General features: G+C 42.4%; 2 protein-coding genes across 6 annotated transcripts in view; one reads left to right on the forward strand and one right to left on the reverse strand.

Annotated features, from left to right (window-relative positions):
• Positions 1 to 1,365: 1,365 nt before the first annotated feature.
• On the reverse strand, positions 1,366 to 15,779 carry LOC142502640 (uncharacterized). Of its 3 annotated transcripts, none has more exons than XM_075613891.1 (8): positions 15,582 to 15,779; positions 14,629 to 14,750; positions 13,248 to 13,386; positions 9,262 to 9,383; positions 8,292 to 8,402; positions 6,401 to 6,507; positions 3,710 to 3,800; positions 1,366 to 1,601 (listed from the first exon to the last, which is right to left on the reverse strand). In XM_075613891.1, exons 1-8 carry the CDS (start codon positions 15,676 to 15,678, stop codon positions 1,485 to 1,487), a joined length of 906 nt encoding a protein of 301 aa, XP_075470006.1. In that variant the 5' UTR covers positions 15,679 to 15,779; the 3' UTR covers positions 1,366 to 1,484. The 3 variants fall into 3 exon arrangements, with proteins under 3 accessions (XP_075470006.1, XP_075470007.1, XP_075470008.1); XM_075613892.1 differs by having other exon boundaries at positions 15,522 to 15,737; XM_075613893.1 differs by having other exon boundaries at positions 15,494 to 15,737.
• A 24-nt stretch (positions 15,780 to 15,803) lies between these two features.
• Positions 15,804 to 18,706, forward strand: part of SRP54 (signal recognition particle 54) — a 46,940-nt gene continuing 44,037 nt past the window's right edge. Inside the window, exons 1-2 of one of the 3 annotated variants that reach the window (XM_075613886.1) lie at positions 15,804 to 15,888; positions 18,262 to 18,365. In XM_075613886.1, the coding sequence (XP_075470001.1) occupies positions 18,288 to 18,365 (78 nt within the window). In that variant the 5' untranslated portion in view covers positions 15,804 to 15,888; positions 18,262 to 18,287. Of the gene's footprint in view, positions 16,056 to 18,261; positions 18,366 to 18,706 lie in introns of all 3 variants that reach the window. The other 2 variants (XM_075613888.1, XM_075613885.1) reach the window with 2 other exon arrangements.

An 18,706-nucleotide genomic window follows, 5' to 3' on the forward strand; every position in this document is an offset into this window, starting at 1 on the left:
GTGTTGTAACAGAATCAAGATTATTCAAAATTCTTAAGGGAGTCTCCCACACCAATCCGCAATTGGATCTTGATTGTAGAAGGGCTTATTCACAGGCAAAAAATAGGGAGATAGTGTTATCCTGGCTAAGGCCTCAGTGACCCGTGCTGAGGCGCGCGCTCTCACTTACCAGTGAGCCCCAGCAGCCGCAATGAGAGCGGCTTTAGCAGGGGCGCGCACGCTTCCGCAAGCGTGTGGAAGTGTAGGTCTTAATCAATTTTTAGTTTCAAGCGCTCAAGGGAGCGCAGGGCCGGTCACGTGAGCGGTTCGCCCAATGAGGGCGAACCAGCTCCGTGACGACAAAGCCCCCCCCCCCCCCCCCCCAACGGCGCGTGGACCAGGGCCAGGGAAAGCACCCGCTTTCCTATGGACGCAGCCTAACTCTGCACGAGAGCCTGCAACCAGGATATATGAATAATGCAATATATTCTCCAAGGTCTCTTAGAGCGATATGTAATTGCCCCCTGTTTATAACATCAATTCCATTGTGATCAGAGGAGACTCCCTGTTATTGCTCGTGTGTCCCTCTGTGGCTGTGGATGGTGGGGATCCTCCGGTGTGCAGTCCGCCGAGTAGATGAATGGAAGTAGGTTGATTATTGCGACGCACCACCATAAAAAAAACAAAGTAGAGCGGGTGACTCCAAAAAAGTACAAAGGTTTATTTGATCATAAAACGGAGGTACAACGGCCAACATGTTTCACGCAAAAGGCGCTTTATCAAGGTCCCTATCAGAAAAAAACCTCAAACCTGGATATTTAAATGTCCTGCGAACCCGGAAGTAAGCTGGTTTCGCGCCGTCAGACACAGCTGCGCCAATTGGTTGCGCACTCAGACGCCCACTAAAATACCTAATACTTAATAAAAAAACATTGAAAAAGACAACACACGTATGAAATCTGGTGTTTTTTGTATCAGATTTGCAGCAGGCAGGCTTTACTCCTTGTGTCTCCATACATTTTGGTCTCTCGCCTTCCTTTTGAAAATATAACTTAAAGTAACAAATCCTCTTCACTGATTGAATTTGTTTTTATTTAATTTAGTGAATTCTGAAGTTGAACTTTATAGACGTTATTAGCCTCCCAAGGCTCAACCCATGGACAGGCTCCCTCCACTCCACAAGTGGAGTGCTCGCCAGCAACCCTCACGCTCCACAACCTCACGTTTTCTGCCCCCGTGCCCGCTTCACAAATTATGTGGTGGCCCAATTCTAGAGAGCAAGACTAGGACCAGGCAATCCTCTCGTTGGCCTTCATTGCAGGAGCAAATAACATGGGTACAAGCTTAAACAAAATAATCATTAAACAAAATGTGAATATACGTATATACATTGTATTAATCTTTATTGTAATCTGTTCATTTTCAAGTGGATCCTCTTTCATTTTCCATGGTTGTGGTGCAAGCTGTAAATACCACAAGGAGAACCAGTGCTTAGAAATGCACTGCTATAGTACACAGTATAGATGAATGTCACTAAGAGATTGCTGATCAGTGTCTGGTCCTAGGTACACATCTGGGTCCAGTTCTATCTCTTCCACCCACTGTTCCAGTTGTATGTTCATCTGAAAAATAAAATGCAATGGCACACAGTCATAATTACCAATACTATAATATAGTAATATTAACAATACTTTTTTCTTGTATAGCACTTACAATGTACACAGCACAGTATATGGAATTTCAGACAATTCATCCCGGCCCTGAGAATCTTACAATCTAATCTGATAAAGTGACGTGTCAAGACCACACAGAGATCTGATACTTGAATTAACACAGGGTTTATCCACCTCGAAGATCTTTCAACTAAAATACCCAACTTCAGACCTATACCTACCCATAGTCTCTATGTGATTGAACATTTTTTATTAAAAATCGTTTATTAGATCGTGGTCAAAGATAGAAAAGAGTGGTGACTTAACTTGCCAGAACACTTCCCACCTATTTATTTTGGATCTCTTAGCAAACAAAATACTAAATGTTCCCCCAAATATCTTCCCCATCATTCCCCAAATCTGCCAATTTCCCCTCCCCATCCGCCTCCAGGTCATCCTCTCCCTCTTCAAATAGAGGGAATTAAGTGGGCTTGTGCATTTTTCCAGTCCTGCTAAGGAAATATTGTTGGCGGGCAAAAAGCACATATGGCAAGACATGAAATTACACGCAAAATCTAATCTTATGTGAAGCTGCAGATTTAGGTAACATTGGTGATGTTATGTATATGTTATATTGTTACCACTACATAAAGCTGCAATTCTGTGTGACAGTCTTCCAGGAAATGGCGAAGGAAATGTAGATTTATGAAAAGACTCCAGTAGCATGGTAGGTATATGAAAGCCTATCGCCATCCCTGAATTTCAAGCACAGATTGTACTGCTTACTAGATTTTTGCCCACCCTTGTTCGCCTAACCTCTTATGCTCATTAATTAAAAGACCAGATACACTTCTAGCTAAACATTACTGCTACCACTTCCTCAAAGAACATTCCATAGTTACAGGTCTGAAAAATGCTGATTCAATCAATCACATTTCCAAATTCTACGGACAGTCAGTATCCAGTAGCGGGGGACCCTTAAAGTAGTGTTCGGGTTTCCCATTTTAAGAAATTGCCACTCTGTTAGACATTAGGGCAAAGCTCAATTTAGAAATCTTTGTACAAGATTTACTATATGCTTTAGAAACATATTTTATGTGTAAATGTATGTTTGTAATTGCACACTGGGAAGGATTCACGAAGAAGCGATCGCACCGCGATCCAGCGTTACCTACCAATAACTTCCAGGATTAGCCGGCAACCTCTCTCTGTCAGGCCCACCAAGCTCAACAGGTTCTCCTCCCCTCTCACCCATACTCAAAATGGCCAGAGCACCAGCCTGCCCTCCAGTCCCCCTCCTTAACAGGGATTTAGCCCCCCACCCCTAAGACCCAGGTGTAGCCTTCTGTCGTGAGCCCCATGTTGGCAGGCATGGGAGTGCGAGATGGGAAGACAGGGGCGAGGGTTGGGGTTTCCCAGAATTTCACAAATCGAATTTTGGGGTTCCCTAACTGAAAAAAGGTTGGAAACCACTGCCCTAGGGCCTACTCACTTATATGTGTCTTTAGCTGCCAGAAGGTGTTTTATTGCACAGCACTGCTCAGTAAATATGGCTCAAATGGAGGAGCTTATCCAAGTAAAATACCTTCCCAAATTCAGGTTGCGATGTACAAACTTGTAAGACAATTTAATGTTGAAACGTTAAAAAAAGTTTTTTAATAATTAGAATTGTTTGTTCAACCCCTTAGCACTTAACCAAGTGATTCGCTTGGTGCAGGACCACGGGCGTGGTTTCCCCGGACTTGGATGGAAGTGGAGGATACGCCACTTCCATTCTGATCGCGTTCAATTTCTAACGTGTACGTCATTGGGGCCCGTAGAGTGCAGGCCGATATGACGCGCAGGGTACGTCATAGGGCACTCAAAGGATTAAAAAAAGCTGTCCTTGCCGAAATGTAACCCCTTTCAAGTGAGACTACATCTCCAACATTATTTTTTCAATCAAATATTGCAATACCTCCTGGAACACATCTGTGCAAGATGTTGAGTCATTCTTGATGGCAAAATGAGGGACTATAAGCCCTACTGCTTGCAATCACGGACTACAGCAAATATTTGCATATCCAACTCGTACTGACCTTCAGTTTTGCTAGAGATTCCTGTAAGCTTGGCACGGTCACTAAGAGGCATCCTTTTTGCCTTAAGTCCTCACTGATATATTTCCATGCTCTGAAATCCAAAGAGAAACACTTTATACTAATAAACCTCTAATTTGTATAAAGCTAGCTAATTTGAGTAGAGGTGGTAAGTGGTGCTGTAAACAATGCAGATGCAGTGATATGTATTGTACATGGAAGCGCTGTCTATGCTGCATTACCATTACTGAGTTAGCCACAGTGCTGTGTATACAGAATAGCCGTCCGACAGAAGTGGTTGTGAAAAATATCATTTAAAAAAAGTGGGTAATGTTTAGGATAAATTTAAGGGAAGCCTACAGGGGTATGGAAGACAGAATAAAACGATTACATTTTGTAGAGTTCATAATTTTGCACCAAGAAAAATACTGACAAGGTGGGTCAAATGGTCCTTTTTTTTGCCAATGCTTCCAAGGTTTCTTTTTCACAGTTTTTCCTTGCATCAATTAAATCCGTCCAGTCTAAGATATCTATATATCAAGTGAATGGGTGTCTTTTCAGAGCTGAAAGGTATCTTGTTTAAAGCAGCAATCCTGCTTACTGTTTATTTTTTAAGAATTCCCACCGGGGGGTTTCTTTTAGAGCTTGACCACACTATTTTTTAGCTGCATGGATCACCTGGTTCAATTTGTAAGACTCTGCACTAGAAAAGTTTTTAGGTCAGTAGCAATCTGTATCAGAAAACTACTGACGGAAACGTGATCTGGAGGAAAAGGCAAATAATAGGTCATCTTTAAATCATATATTTTTTTTTTAATCTAACTTCTACCTTTCCCTACATTTTATATACAGTACATACATTAATATGTCACTGCTGTACAATGTGCCACATAGACTTTCACTCTTCATTGTTATTTTGAATGTTCACTTTTACGTAATCATATAAAATAATCCTAGGTTCCTTTCCTCGTTGGTAGTTGTCATACATCATGTATACATCATGTTTTCTGCCTCGGGCCCCTAATCAAGCCAGCCTCTCCTTGGCAGGATTTAATCTCCATTCAATTGACGGGACAGAAATGGTCTTGAACAAGTTACTATGTAAATATATATATATATATATATATATATATATATATATATATATATATATATATATATATATAAAATCTAACTCTTCTACTTTTCCTTAAATGTTATATACATACATTAATATTTCACTGCTGTGCAATGTGCCACATATGGTGGTGCATTACATTGACACAAGGGTCTGTACTATAGAACGTACAATGTAATTTGTGGTACTTGAAGCACAGGGAAATAAGAGTTATTTGCCCAAGGTCACAGAAAGCGGACACTTGCTTCCTCTGATTTGTAGATAGTAATATGAATTACCTTCTGAATAAAGCATTTTAATAACCCTATACTCATCACTACCTTGCTCCCTACATACTAACTTTAGCAGTTACCAGCCATCGAAGCCAGTCACTGCTATCCACTACACGATCACCTCCTCCAACACACCCTTAAAATGGTAAGTTCTTCAGGGCATGGATTAACTTCCTATGATGTTCTTTCATGCTTATTTCTCTTATTGCATTATAACTCTGTACTGTGACGCCCTGGTCTCGATGGTTCTTTTTAAATAAAAATATACATGCAGACAATACTACTTGACTACTCCTCTCTACAGTAACACCCCAATAGACTTTCACTCTTCATTGTTATTTTGAATGTTCACTTTTACGTAATCATATAAAATAATCCTAGGTTCCTTTCCTCGTTGGTAGTTGTCATACATCATGTATACATCATGTTTTCTGCCTCGGGCCCCTAATCAAGCCAGCCTCTCCTTGGCAGGATTTAATCTCCATTCAATTGACGGGACAGAAATCGTCCTGAACAAGTTGAAGATTATTTCACCAAATATTTAATTGAATATTAGTTTCTGTTCATCAGTTTGCACTGACTCTTAGTTAACGCTGTCTTGTCCAGTCTCCTACCCCATCACTTTTCCTTCCTACTTGTGTATAACATCACTGATAAAAACTTTGAAGGAGGGGTGTTCCTAGTATTGACCATACTTGACATCTACTTGTCACCATCTGTTCTTTAGAGGAATCTACATTTACCCAGTGTTGTCAATTTCTCAGTCCATTTCTTATCTATTCCTGTATCAACAGGAACAGTTAGTGCTCCCTCCAGTACATTTGCTTTGTTCTGGGTTCATTGTAAATATATCTACAGATGTAGCAGCCATTATTGTTCCCGCCAGTGTGTTGTAGCGGGACACACAACGTGCCATCAATAGCAGAGTCTATTGAAAACTAATTCACAGTGTGCGGAAAAGGAGAGTGGATAACGGGCCATTGCACCACGCCGGCGACATTTGTATGCTTCAGTCAGGAGCCTTACTGCCTCTCCTTTTGTTATTGCTTGATATGCAGTGTACATTAAGGCAGTGCTCCAATGTGCACATTGAGGTGTGTTGGTACAGTTTGTTAAGCAGTGTATCCTGACAGTGGCAAACTTTACAGCAGTGGTTCTCAAACCTTCCCTCATGGCTCTGAGCACTCAACATTCTATAGATGTGCAAATGAAGTGGTTTGTGAGGGGAGGTGTGAGAACCACTGTTGTACAATGTATACTGAGCTATATGCAATGTTGTGCTGAATTTATAGAAAAGGGAATTACTTCAATTGTTCCACTTCGTCGAGAAAATACTCAAAAACATTATTTAATACGACTACATCAGCATCTTGAAGAAGGGACCTCTGATTACAGATATCAGCCTGGAAAACCTGGGGGGAAAGAAAGTAGGAATGAGGTGAACAAGAAAGATAGGAGAGATATTGTAATACAAGAATTGTAATGGCCTATTATGATTTTGTTTTACAGGCAGTGATTCAAACACACTATGTGTTCACAGATCTACTCTGGACAGAAGCTTTTAAATCCTAAAAAGGTATATTGATCTCATTTACTATTTTAAACGTTTGCTGCAACATCTGAGGAAGAGTCTTTCAAAGGGTTGAAAGCTTATGTACAGAATACATCTATAAATAACTTTCCTACTGATCCATTACCGGGTATCATTGATGAAAGGTAAATTGGGGAAGTATGAAAATGTAAAGAGAGATGGTGTGAAAATGGCTATAGGAAGAATTCAATGGGAAAGACAGAGAGTGTGAGGGAAAGTGACAATCTGTCTGGTATGAGAGGAAAAAGAATACATATATTTTTTTAAAGACTGACAAAGCTTTGCTCCTTCGCCGTCAAATAAATATAAACATTTTGAACGGTACATTCACTGGAAATTGTTGGCTCTATTCACCCTACCCAAGGGGGTAGTCTAGGCACAAAGTTCATCTTTCCTGTCATGCCTTCAAATACTTTCTGGGCAAGCTACCCCCTCTATCTGAACAAGCTCCTCACCCCTACCACATGCAGCACTTATCTGAGATCTGACTCCAAAAGACTGTTCATGGTCCCAATGTTCAGCAAAGTATCCGGCCGCTCCTCCTCTTGCCGTGCACCCCAAAACTGGAATAATCTACCAGAGACTCTCACAGCCACCACCAGTCTAAGTTCTTTCAAAACTAAAGCTGTCTAACCTTTTAATTTGGTCTGTAACTGTTACAAATGCCTATAATATATATTATCTGACTGTGCATGCAATGTCTTGTATATAATGTATACCCTGTTCACTTATGAACTATGTATTTGTAACCATGTATTATTTGTCATCATAACTCTGAATATATTTGTATACAGTTATCATATCCCCTCTTAGACGCCTCTTTTCTTGTTTCAATTTTTTTTATTGCATATACAAGAATGTACAGATTTTTACAGTTCACTGTATACAGGAGAATTGAGACAGGTTACAGCTGTTAATGTACACACTACACTATAATGATTAGCGTATCTCTGCTTCGTATATAAATTCTAATTTAGATTAGTGGTTTAACATTTTGGACACGAGTGTTATACGGCTCACTTCAGATTCATATATCTTGCGACACATTTGTACTCCTTGTACTCGGCTTAGAGAAGACAGAGAGAGATAGGAAAGCAGGAAAAGAAGAAAGGAGGGACGGGGAAGGAGTAGGGAGTGGGTGTGGAAGGGTAAGGGGAGGTTCACTTGGGATAGGTGGGGTGGAGGCATGAGCAGGGCAAGGACGACAGGAACAGGTTGCTCCATCTCCCCTCCCCCACCCCACCTTTTATTTTACATGGGAAGAATGTTGATCCAGGGAATAATCCGATTGCCAATTCTTTAAGTCAGGAAGGAATTTATTTTTCACCTTATGATATATCATTGGATGATATGACTCTGGGGTTTTTTGTTTGCCTTCCTCTGGATCAATAAGTAAGTATAGATATAGGATAAAGTATCTGTTGTCTAAATTTAGCTTAGGTTGAACTTGATGGACGCATGTCTTTTTTCAACCTCATCTACTACAGTATGTAACTATGCCCAGGACATACTTGAAAACGAGAGGTAACTCTCAATGTATTAATTCCTGGTAAAACATTTCAGAAATAAATAAATAAAAATACCCAGAAGGGTGGCTTGTTCTACCTGGATTCTATCAGCAAACTGATATTTCAATATTATCTTCTCTTGCAGATCACAGAACTCAGCGTTCATTTCCACTCCCCGTAGCTGACTGGCTGTGCTGTAAACATACCCCTAGGTTACAACAAACACAGTCACTGGACACATTGTTATGAATGTCAATTAACATCTACACACTGAAGATTTGTATTGTACATAAAGAAATTTACTATAGCCCCTTTGGGGAAATGTAGTACATATACTGTATAGTCGCTAAGGTTTCCAAAACACATTCCCACCGTTTTGAACGATTGGTTGAATTGTGTTATTTTCCGCTCTGGGGATCCCCCGGTTTCCAAGATACTTACCAGTAAAAGTATTGGCATTCCTTCCTGACTTTTAAATCACCCAAGCAAATAGAAACACACAGCGGATGACGTTGCGGCTTCCTATCGGCCCAAAACAAAGCTGAAACGCTGGTACCTTCACCAGGACGTCTCTCAGGGACAAGGGGCCCCGGAACTGAAAATAACACCGGTCAGCTATGAGGAACGTTTGGTTCCCATAATGTAAAAAACCCCCACTAAGAATGGAAAAGTTTAAAAAAATGGCAGCTGGAATTGCCGCTTTAAGGCATTGCAACACCTTTATTTTGATGCAGGGCTCTCACAATTGATTAAGGGACCTAATGGAACGTTTAGCTGCGTTTATATTATTAAAACATTTTTTACAGCTGTTTATTTCTTATGAATGATCATACTAGTTAGAATAGTGCAGATGTTTGCATTCTGAACATTACAGATCAGAGACTTGTTTCAGTTACTACATCCCGTCTACAGCCTCTTTGCTGAACCGGTTGAAAGCTGCTGTTAAAAACCGTGGGCAGAATCTTTACTACTCCTGCCTTTTAAAGGTAAAGGTGGGGACAGTCGATTAAGAGGCTGCAATCTTATCTTATTATGTATGAGCCAAGATAGAATGTGCCCAGTTTTACCGCATATAGGACAGCACCGAGTCTGGAGCCAACGTCCACTAATACTTTTCCTGACAGATCAGGCAAGACGTGTTGAAAAAGGAACTTGAGCTCCAACAGAGAAAAGGAATGAGAAAGGAAGTCTGCAAATGAAAAACGGATGGGAGGTCAGTTCTGCAAGACTGAAACAAGTCAAAGGTACACAGATGTTCACATGTGGAGGGCTGAAGAAGTAGCTCAGCGGTAATGTCATTGCCTTTGAAGCAAATTAACCTGGTACTAATCCCAGTGCCAGCTCACCTTGTGATCTTGGGAAAATCAAATGCATCTCCTTGTGCCTCAAGCACCAAGATTAGATTGTAAGCTCTGTGGGACAAGGGGTCATTGGGTCTGCTAAATTCTATGTACAGTGCTACATACAATGTCAGTGCTCTACCAGAAATACATATTATAGATGCTGCAGAATTTGCAGCTTGTGTGAATATTTTGCAGGTTATGACACCTTTAATAATGCTATATGAGTTGTAAAGACTAGGGTAGTTTGTTGTCATAATATATGTGTTGTTATACTGCATCTGAAGGGAAAACAAAAGATTGTGCAAAACAACCAAGGAAGGTTACATCTGAAAAATAAGTGTCAATATCAGGAACAGTAAAATATATCCATGTGCAGCATATCGAGTGGGGGTGTTGAATCATATCTAGCGGAGGGGGTTTGGGGTCAACCTCAGCAGAGGAAGCTCGGGACCGACAGCACACAGAGGCCCCTGTGGCCGGATGTGGAAGTTGGCCCACACTTCTGACCATCCTGAACTTCTGGCAATGTGGACTAGACCTAGCTAGGGTGGGTTAGCCCCACAGAAGAAGAAAGCTCAGGTGCCCTGGAGCACGAACTTCCGACATTGGCTGAACAGGCCCCTCCCCCCCCCCCCGGAGTTGCTGGGCCCACGTACTTTTTCAGGCTCCTAACCTGAATATATACAGGCAGTCATCGGTTATCCAACAGAATCCGTTCTTGAAGTAGCGTTGGATAGTGAAACCGTTGTAAAGCGAGTCCCATGTTAATCAGTGGCGGTGAGCGTTGGAAAACGCATTCAGGCGTCGAAAAACAGCCCATAGGGTTGCATTGTACAGCGTTGGATATGCCATTCGTTATAAAGTGAAACGTTGGATAGCGAGGAATACCTGTAGTTTCAATGGGAAGGCTGTTGGGGTGTGACCTTCTCTAAAGTAAAAGATACATACATCTCGATCTGCAACTTCCTACACTTCATGTACAGTATGTACAGTACACATCTTAATTTATATAGCACTTTACAGCAGTAACACACGTGACAAAATAGGAATAAGTGCTTCATACATAAAAGCAGACATTAGGAAAAAGAGTCCCTGCTCGAAAGAGCTTATAAGCTAAGAAATAAGTAAAAGATAACCTACTATGTGCACTGGATTGGAGGATTGGGTCAGAAATTAAGTCAATTTTGTCCTTCTATAATATTGTCCATAAACAAAGTCCATATGTGGCTGGTGCTTCCTCTTCAAGAGTTTTCCCAAAAGTCTTTGATAGATACATAAGAACTGCAGTGTGATAGAAGAGCACAGACACACCACTCTATACTGCAGATAAATGTATGCAAACAATTAAACATTACAAACAAAGTAGTATTCACACACAAGTAAGGTGCTTGCACTCAAGCCCAAAGATGTGGTAATCTGACCAGTGGGGTGGATGCTCCTTCAATAGGCAAATGTCTCCATAAATCCTTTAACACCTCTCCCCCTCTGAAAGCACTGCTACTGCTGCACTCTGTTACTTTGGGGTTTACGTTGATGACGTCACGTCATCATGAACATGCCTCAGTGTCTCCGAATCCCCAGCTAAATCCTGCCTTCTCCTTTAGCCATGACCTACGCGTTTCACAGAGCTACAGACCGAGTATGTCAGGCAGCAGCATCAGCATCAGCAGTGACCTGATTGCTACATCTTTGTGCTTGAGTGTAGCACTTTACTTATGAGTGTGAATACTACTTTGTTTTTAATATTTAATTCTTTGAATAAATGTATCTGCACCATAGAGTGGTGTGTTTGTACCATTCTATCCAACTGAAGCTTATTTAATTAAAGTGGTGTGTTTTAAGATGATCCAGAGGTGTGGGGCAGTAAGTGAAAAGGGTTTTAGGCGGGAGTGGGCTTTACATACAAAAGGGTAGACAGAAGACATCCTTGCGTAGAAAGCAAGTCGAGCAGGTGTATAGCGAAAAATTAGGCTGAAGTGTAAGGCTAAGGCCCCGCTCCCAGAGTCAGCGCACCCGCACTGCTGACAGGCGGTGCGCTGAGATACACAGACCGCGATATGCGGTCTGTAGGGAGCGGGAGGTGGGCGGGAGTGGGAGGTTTGACAGGGAGGGGGGGCGTGGCTTGAGCGGAGGGACCCGCTACTCTCCCCCCCCTCCCTCCACGGACTGCAGGAGGGAGCTGCTACTCTTCCCCCCCCTCCCTCCACGGGCTGCAGGAGGGACCCGCTACTCTCCCCCCCCTCCCTCCACGGACTCGGGCAGGCAGGCACTCACGCACTCATACACACACACGCGCGCACACACATGCAGGCACTCACGCACACACACACACACACACACACACACACACAGACAGACAGAGGCAGGCACTCACGCACTCAGGCACACACACAGACAGGCACTCACCTGCTTTTACTCCACACTCCTCCCCGCTCCCCGAAGCCTCTCCTCCTCCCGAAGCCTCCCCTCCCCATTGGCTCACAGCCACACCACGTGACGCGTCAACGCTAGGAAACACCATTCTCTTGTGTCTCCTAGCGGCTGACGCGCCACAGCGTGTAGTCAGCTGTGCCGCCAGGGGGGACCGGGACTGGCTCGCGAGGATTCCCCTGCTGGTGGGGAACTCGCGACATAGCCGCCCGCGCCAACGAGCGCAGCGGGACCGAGGCCTAAGGCAGGGCAGTGGAGTGTACAGCCTTAAAAGAGAGAAGGAGAATTCTTTAAGTAATACAGGGTTTAATAGGAAGCCAGGAGAGATGCTGAGCCAGATTAAAGGGAGAGTACAGTGATTCTAGCAGCAGCATTTAGGATCGATTGTAGCGGATACAGGAAGGCCGGACAGTAGAAGGTTACAATAGTTGAGATGGGAGAGAATGAGGGCCTGTGTTAGCAGTACAGTGACAGATTTAGCTACCTTGCAAATGTGATAGAATGTGACACTTACGCAGCGTGCTTGTGGTACTGGGTGTATGATAAGATCTCTCAACAGTAATGGAGAAGGGGCAGTAGGGCCAGGCTTGGGAGGAAATATGAGGAGCACTGCAGCGCTCTCGCTCGCTTTCACTATGGACAAAGCCTTATGCTACGCTTATAGCGACGTCATGCTGCAGTCGCTGGAAAAAATCAAATTGACTTGACTTCCAGCGATCGCGACCAAGCCATTGTGTCGCTTCTACTATAAGCGCACGCGACGGCGGCAACACATTTGTTTTGCCGTCACGTCGCCGGCACTATAGGCCCAGCCTATAGAGGTTCCAGCTCCTCCAACTTCATCTCAGTTCCACTTGGATTGTCATTTTGTTTTTGTTTTTAAAGTTACAAACAAGTAAAACAGGCTATTATTGCAGGTTATTAGCAAATGTAACAATAACCTATAGAAAAATATACAATTATATTGCACTGCTTTAGGCAACTCAATTACCTCAAAAACTATCAGGCTCTAACAGTGTGGGTTGTAAAGTGTAATCAATTCAATGTTTCCCCCCTCATCAGCTAAATCTCTAATTGGAGTATTTCTAAGTACCTCCTAAAAGTAATCAATGGTCAAGTCATGTGGTCTTACTGCTCTAAAACATGATAGATCCCTGTTTTATGTATATGATGGAGTAACGCTATATATACAAGTATGATAATATCCACCAACCAGCCATGCTATGGAATTCCCAGGTATCTAAATGTAATGTTGCAACAGGTGAGTCACCGTGACCTACCTATGGGTGCTGTTTTTCTGGAACCACAGGACACGCAGTAATTGCGACTCATCTTTCCATCCTCACAAAATGAGTCAATTGTTTCATCGTCATAAAGAAATGCATCCACGTGAAGAGTGGGCTGCTGGAGCTCCTGCATCTGAAAACAGATATAATATAAAGTGCATTTAAATGGCACGAGCACGCATGGGGAGGGCATCAGGGCCAGATCTAAGATGAAAATCTAGCTCTAAATAAATTTAGGTGTAATCTACTGGTGTATGGTATTGTATGTCTTTATTTATATAGCGCCAAAAGTGTACTCAGCGCTTCACAAAGAATACAGTACAGGGAATTATAATAATACAATAAGTGCAGCAAAAATCAGACAATGGGAAAGGAAATCCCAGGCCCCGAAGAGCTTACAATCTAAGAAACACATAAGTACCTATAGTACTTATTGAACGCATACAAATTCCATAAAATGGCTGACACTGTATTACCAGAGACGGGTGATTATGTTATATGTGATGTGTGCCCCTATAAAATAACTGAAAAAGTTACATTTGGTTCAACCGTAGCTACGTCATTAAAAAACAAAATAGATATTAGAATGTATTTCTCTTCAATAACATTATAATACATTCCATTATGTCATGTCTCTACTTCTTCTCACCTTGTAATATCCAGGATAATGGCTACAACTTCTGAAGAATGTGAAAAATAAAAAATAAAAATTTGAGGTGGGAAGCAGGGGGTCTCAAGAGTTGAAGCTCGTTAGTTTCAGCTCCTGGAACCTCCTGCTTCCTGAGATACTTACCTCTGTAGGTGCTGCCAGTATCACAAACATGCTTAAAAGTCCTGTGTCACCGTGGGCCAATAGGATGCTGCAACAGATGATGTTGCAGCTTCCTATTGGCCCGTGGGACACGGGACCTTTAAACCGCCATATTGCTAGCTGGGGCTGCTACCAGCATGACCTACTGAGAGGTATCTCAGGAAGTTTGGGACCCCGGATCTAAAACTAACGCCGGTCAGCTCCGGATACCCTCTAGTACACAAGAAAAAACCTTAGGCAGGGTTTTAAGTAGAGGAAGATTATGTTGCTCTCATGGCATTCCAAAAAATACAAAGATCACTTGTGAGCGCGTTCACATGTCCCACACAGGTCTGCCACCATGCTTTTCACCATTACCGCTTAGCATACAGTGACTCCACTGCAGCCAGGGACTCTGGGAAATGACATGCAAATGAGCACACATCAAAAGATTCGTGAAGTTGGTAAACCATGCTTTCTTGCCATAGATTTGAAGCTCCACACCAAAGCTTGACTAATCTGTACCTAAGAATTTTCTATTAGTAAACTTCCATTCTCCAATAAAGTGGAAGGAAAATATCTCACTTTCTGCATAACTTGGTTTTCTGAGCTAACCATCGCCTCCACGGGTAAGAAGCTGCGCAAGTCCTCTGCAATACTTTGTAGTATGACATCAGTGTTACTCATGGTCAATTCCTCTATCTCACCTACAAAACAAATGATATAGAATAAATAGAACATGAAGATACTGCTGCTATAACATCGCTACATAGTAGATGAGGTTGAAAAAAAGACATACATCCATCAAGTTCAACCTATGCAAAATTTAAACGACAAGATACTTTATCCTAAATCCGTTCTTACAGTATATTGATCCAGAGGAAAGCAAACAAAAAATAATATTTACTTCCTTTCTATCCATTGCACGTTTAAAACATAACATCTTGTTTGCCTTTGCAGCTACTGCATGACTTTGGGCACTATTGCCAAGCATGCTGTCTTACAAGCACCCCTAAATCCTTCTCCATCAAGGATTCCCCCAATTTAGCCCCATTTAATTTATATGTTGCCTGTTTATTCTTGCTTCCCAAATCCATAACCTTACATTTATCTGTATTAAACCTCATCTGCCATTTACCTGCCCAAGTTTTCAGTCTCTCCAGGTCCCTCTGGAGAGAAATGACATCCTGCTCTGATTCTACTACCTTACACAATTTAGTGTCATGAGCAAAGATGGAGACTTTGCTCTCTACGCCTACCTTAAGGTCATTAGTAATCAAGTTAAAAAGCAGGGGTCTCAGTACCGATCCCTGAGGTACTCCACTCACAACTTTAGCCCAACCTGAAAAAGTTCCATTTATGACAACTCTGTTGTCTATCCTTCAAACAGTTTTCAATCCAGGTGCATATATTTGTACTGAGTCCAATTTGCTTTATTTTGTACACTAACCTCGTGTGGAATCTTATCAAATACATACATTGAGAGATACAAGCAGTTGGGGAAAAAACACGTGGGTGACTTCATTATGATCTCTTACTGCTGTTTTTCATCCAGTGGATGACTTTAGGCAGTGCTCCTGGAGTCACCTGCCCCAGTAGACTGAGGATGGCGCTTTGAGCTTGAACAAGATCCATTCTTCACACTCCAATATGCACTTCAGGTCTCCATTTGGCCAGCAGCTTGCTTTGGGTGTACCAAGATAGCCGCCTTAACGATAGAGACGGAAGACTCGATGGTGTCAGCTTGCTGCCACCGGAAGCGGAATTGAATGAAAAGTTAAAGGTAAACTGCGAATGGTGACGTTACTTAGGGAGCGGAAGTCCAGAGGTTTGCGGTTTCCGCCGGTAACCCCCGTTAAGGTTTCGCTCTACCAAACTCTTTATCTCGGACACCTGAGACTCGCTCATTTTAAAGAGGGAAGGGACACGGTTAAAGGGCAGCTCGGTCCCGTCGGGGACATATTTCGGTGAAGGCCCGAGGACCCCCCTGCAGGGGGCTTGTTACACGAGGGGTAATGTTGCTTATTGTTCTGGATTGGGATTCTGTCCTTATTCTCCTCATACATCCTATAGGATGCGCCACTTGCATATAACCGCGTTTTACCTATACGATTACCCTGGTATATCCATATATGTCCTTATAGTCCTGTCACACTTTGTAAACACAGACTGTGTAACGGGCATGGTCAGCCTGTTATATACAGTACTTTCCTTTCATCAACTACTTACACTCAGCAGCTGCCCCTGTAAACTTCTATAGGATCACTTATTTATACTTACAAGATATACATACCCCCAATTACCCTCTTTCAGCAGTAACTTCAAATAAACCTCTATAGGATCACTATCTCATACTGTACGCAGTGTCTGCATCCATGAACTTGCATTGATTCGCACTGTTTTGCACAGCAACTGCATTTGTTGAAGTTTTTAGGGTCACACTTGTCTCTCTAGACTTCTCTAACATCAGCACCTTGTACTCAACAGCTGCTACAAAATCACTTGCACAAAGCTGCAGCAGCCCCAATACGGTTCTCTGGCAACTATCCCTATACATTTTTATAGGATCACCCTCTTACAAGCAGCAGTTCACCCCGTCTTCCTCCCCCCCCCCCCAAATAAATACTGTCAAAAAAGCAATACAGCTTATGTAAATTATTGTAAATGGCAACTGTCCCTATACATTTTTATAGAATCACATCCCCCATATTTCACCTGCCCCCCTCTTTCACCTGCCCCCCTCTTCTTCCTCCTCCCAAATAAATACTGTCAAAAAAGCAATACAGGGTGTCTAAATAATGTTGTCTAACTTTAGCATAGTTTGAACTTTATGGACGTATGTCTTTTGTCAACCTCATCTACTATGTATGTCTGCACAAGTTCGTTTTGTGTAGTCAGGGAGGTGATTGACAGCCAAGCCCCCCTGCCCTTTCATTCGAACACTCCTGAAATACTGTTAGAAATATCTTTATTATAACGAAATTCCCAGCTATTAGTTACTGTGCAGAAAGAAGGAGCAGGCAAAGCACAAAATGAACATTTTAGGCCAGGTCCATATTGCCGGCGGCTGTGACGTCACCCGCTTGAAGCGGGTGCGTTTTTCGGCCATGGTACGCGTGCCATCTGTGGGCGTGTCTAGGGGCGTGCCAGTGTCGTCACAGAGCTGGTACGCCCTCATTGGGCGAACCGCTCACGTGACCGGCCTGCCGCGCCAAGAAATCAGTTTGAACTGATTTCTTGTGCAACGCGCCCGCCGCTTGGACGTGAACACTGCCTTAACGCAGTCTGTTCACTCTGCGCACGGTCTGCAGTACCATGGCTCCAGCATTAGGAAGTATGATACTGCTGTTCTATCTGCTTATGGTTTCACTTGTACTGATCTATTCTCTATTTGACCTTATCAAGGGTTTTTGTTATTATTTAATACACAATATAGCAGTCTTTGCTCGGGATGATTTTAGCTTTTCAAGTGCATAGAGCTTAAATGTTCCCAAGCAATGACAAGATGGCTTCACGGCATATAGAATATGATCTTAAAGCTGCAATCCTGCCGTTTTTACCCCTTTCTTTTTATTACACTGGATGGGAAACGGAGACACAAGCTGTTTCATGTTCCAGGGAACCTCTCTGCTTTCTGAGACACTTTTTTAGAAAGGTACCGATATCGCTTCCTGGTTTCACGCGGAAATGTAAATAGACTGCCTATTGGGCCCGTGTGATGCATGAGATTTAAACGTCCATTTGAAACGCAGGTGCTTTGACTTGTAAGTATCTTGGGACCCAGGGGGTCCCTGGAGCTGAAACTACTGTAGGACCAAGGGGGAAGGATACAAAATTAAATAAATAAAGAGGGAATAAAAACATGGAGTCTGGATTAAAAATATAATAAAAAATGAGGGAATAAAAACATGGAGCCTGGATTAAAAATATAATAAAAAAAGAGGGAATAAAAACAAGGAGCCTGGATTAAAAATATAATAAAAAAGAGGGAATGAAAACAAGGAGCCTGGATTACTGCTTTAAGAGCTATTTGACTCAAACAGGAATAAATAATGTAGAAAAAGCTAATACAAATAATCAAACGGGTTGTGTGTAACATAGTTGAAACCTTTCATTTCATTGCGACTCAAGAATACCTTGCTAGGTATGGCTGGTACTTTAAACTAACCGTGCTATGAGTCCATTGGTGTTACATGTATGGTGCTTTCTTTCTCACAGATTGTGTGTAGCTGAAAGACGCCAAGATGGTGTTGGCCGACCTTGGACGGAAAATCACGTCAGCGCTGCGCTCCTTGAGCAATGCAACAATCATCAACGAAGAGGTTAGATGGGATCATTTAATTTAAGGGCCCTGGTTTCCCAGATCCCACACTGTCCATTTAATTCTTATCTTTACAGTCTTGTGTTGTGCACGTTTTTGCTAAGGGTACAGTTTGCAACTTTGATCTTTATTTAACATGCCTCTAAAATCATATCCAAAGAGGAATTTGTTTATTTCCCCCTAAATCTGACAGCTATGAGTATTTCATTTAATTTGTAGAGTTGGATTTAGGAAATATTTGATTTTCTCTTGCTAATCCCTTGTGTGTAATGTCGCAATGTTCAGCAAGTGCTTGTACAGCCAAAGCGCTCCCCACCTTTCTTTAACGTTATTGGTTCTCCG

Source organism: Ascaphus truei, chromosome 9, assembly GCF_040206685.1.
Source record: "Ascaphus truei isolate aAscTru1 chromosome 9, aAscTru1.hap1, whole genome shotgun sequence".
In the NCBI taxonomy this organism is placed as follows: Eukaryota; Metazoa; Chordata; class Amphibia; order Anura; family Ascaphidae; genus Ascaphus; species Ascaphus truei.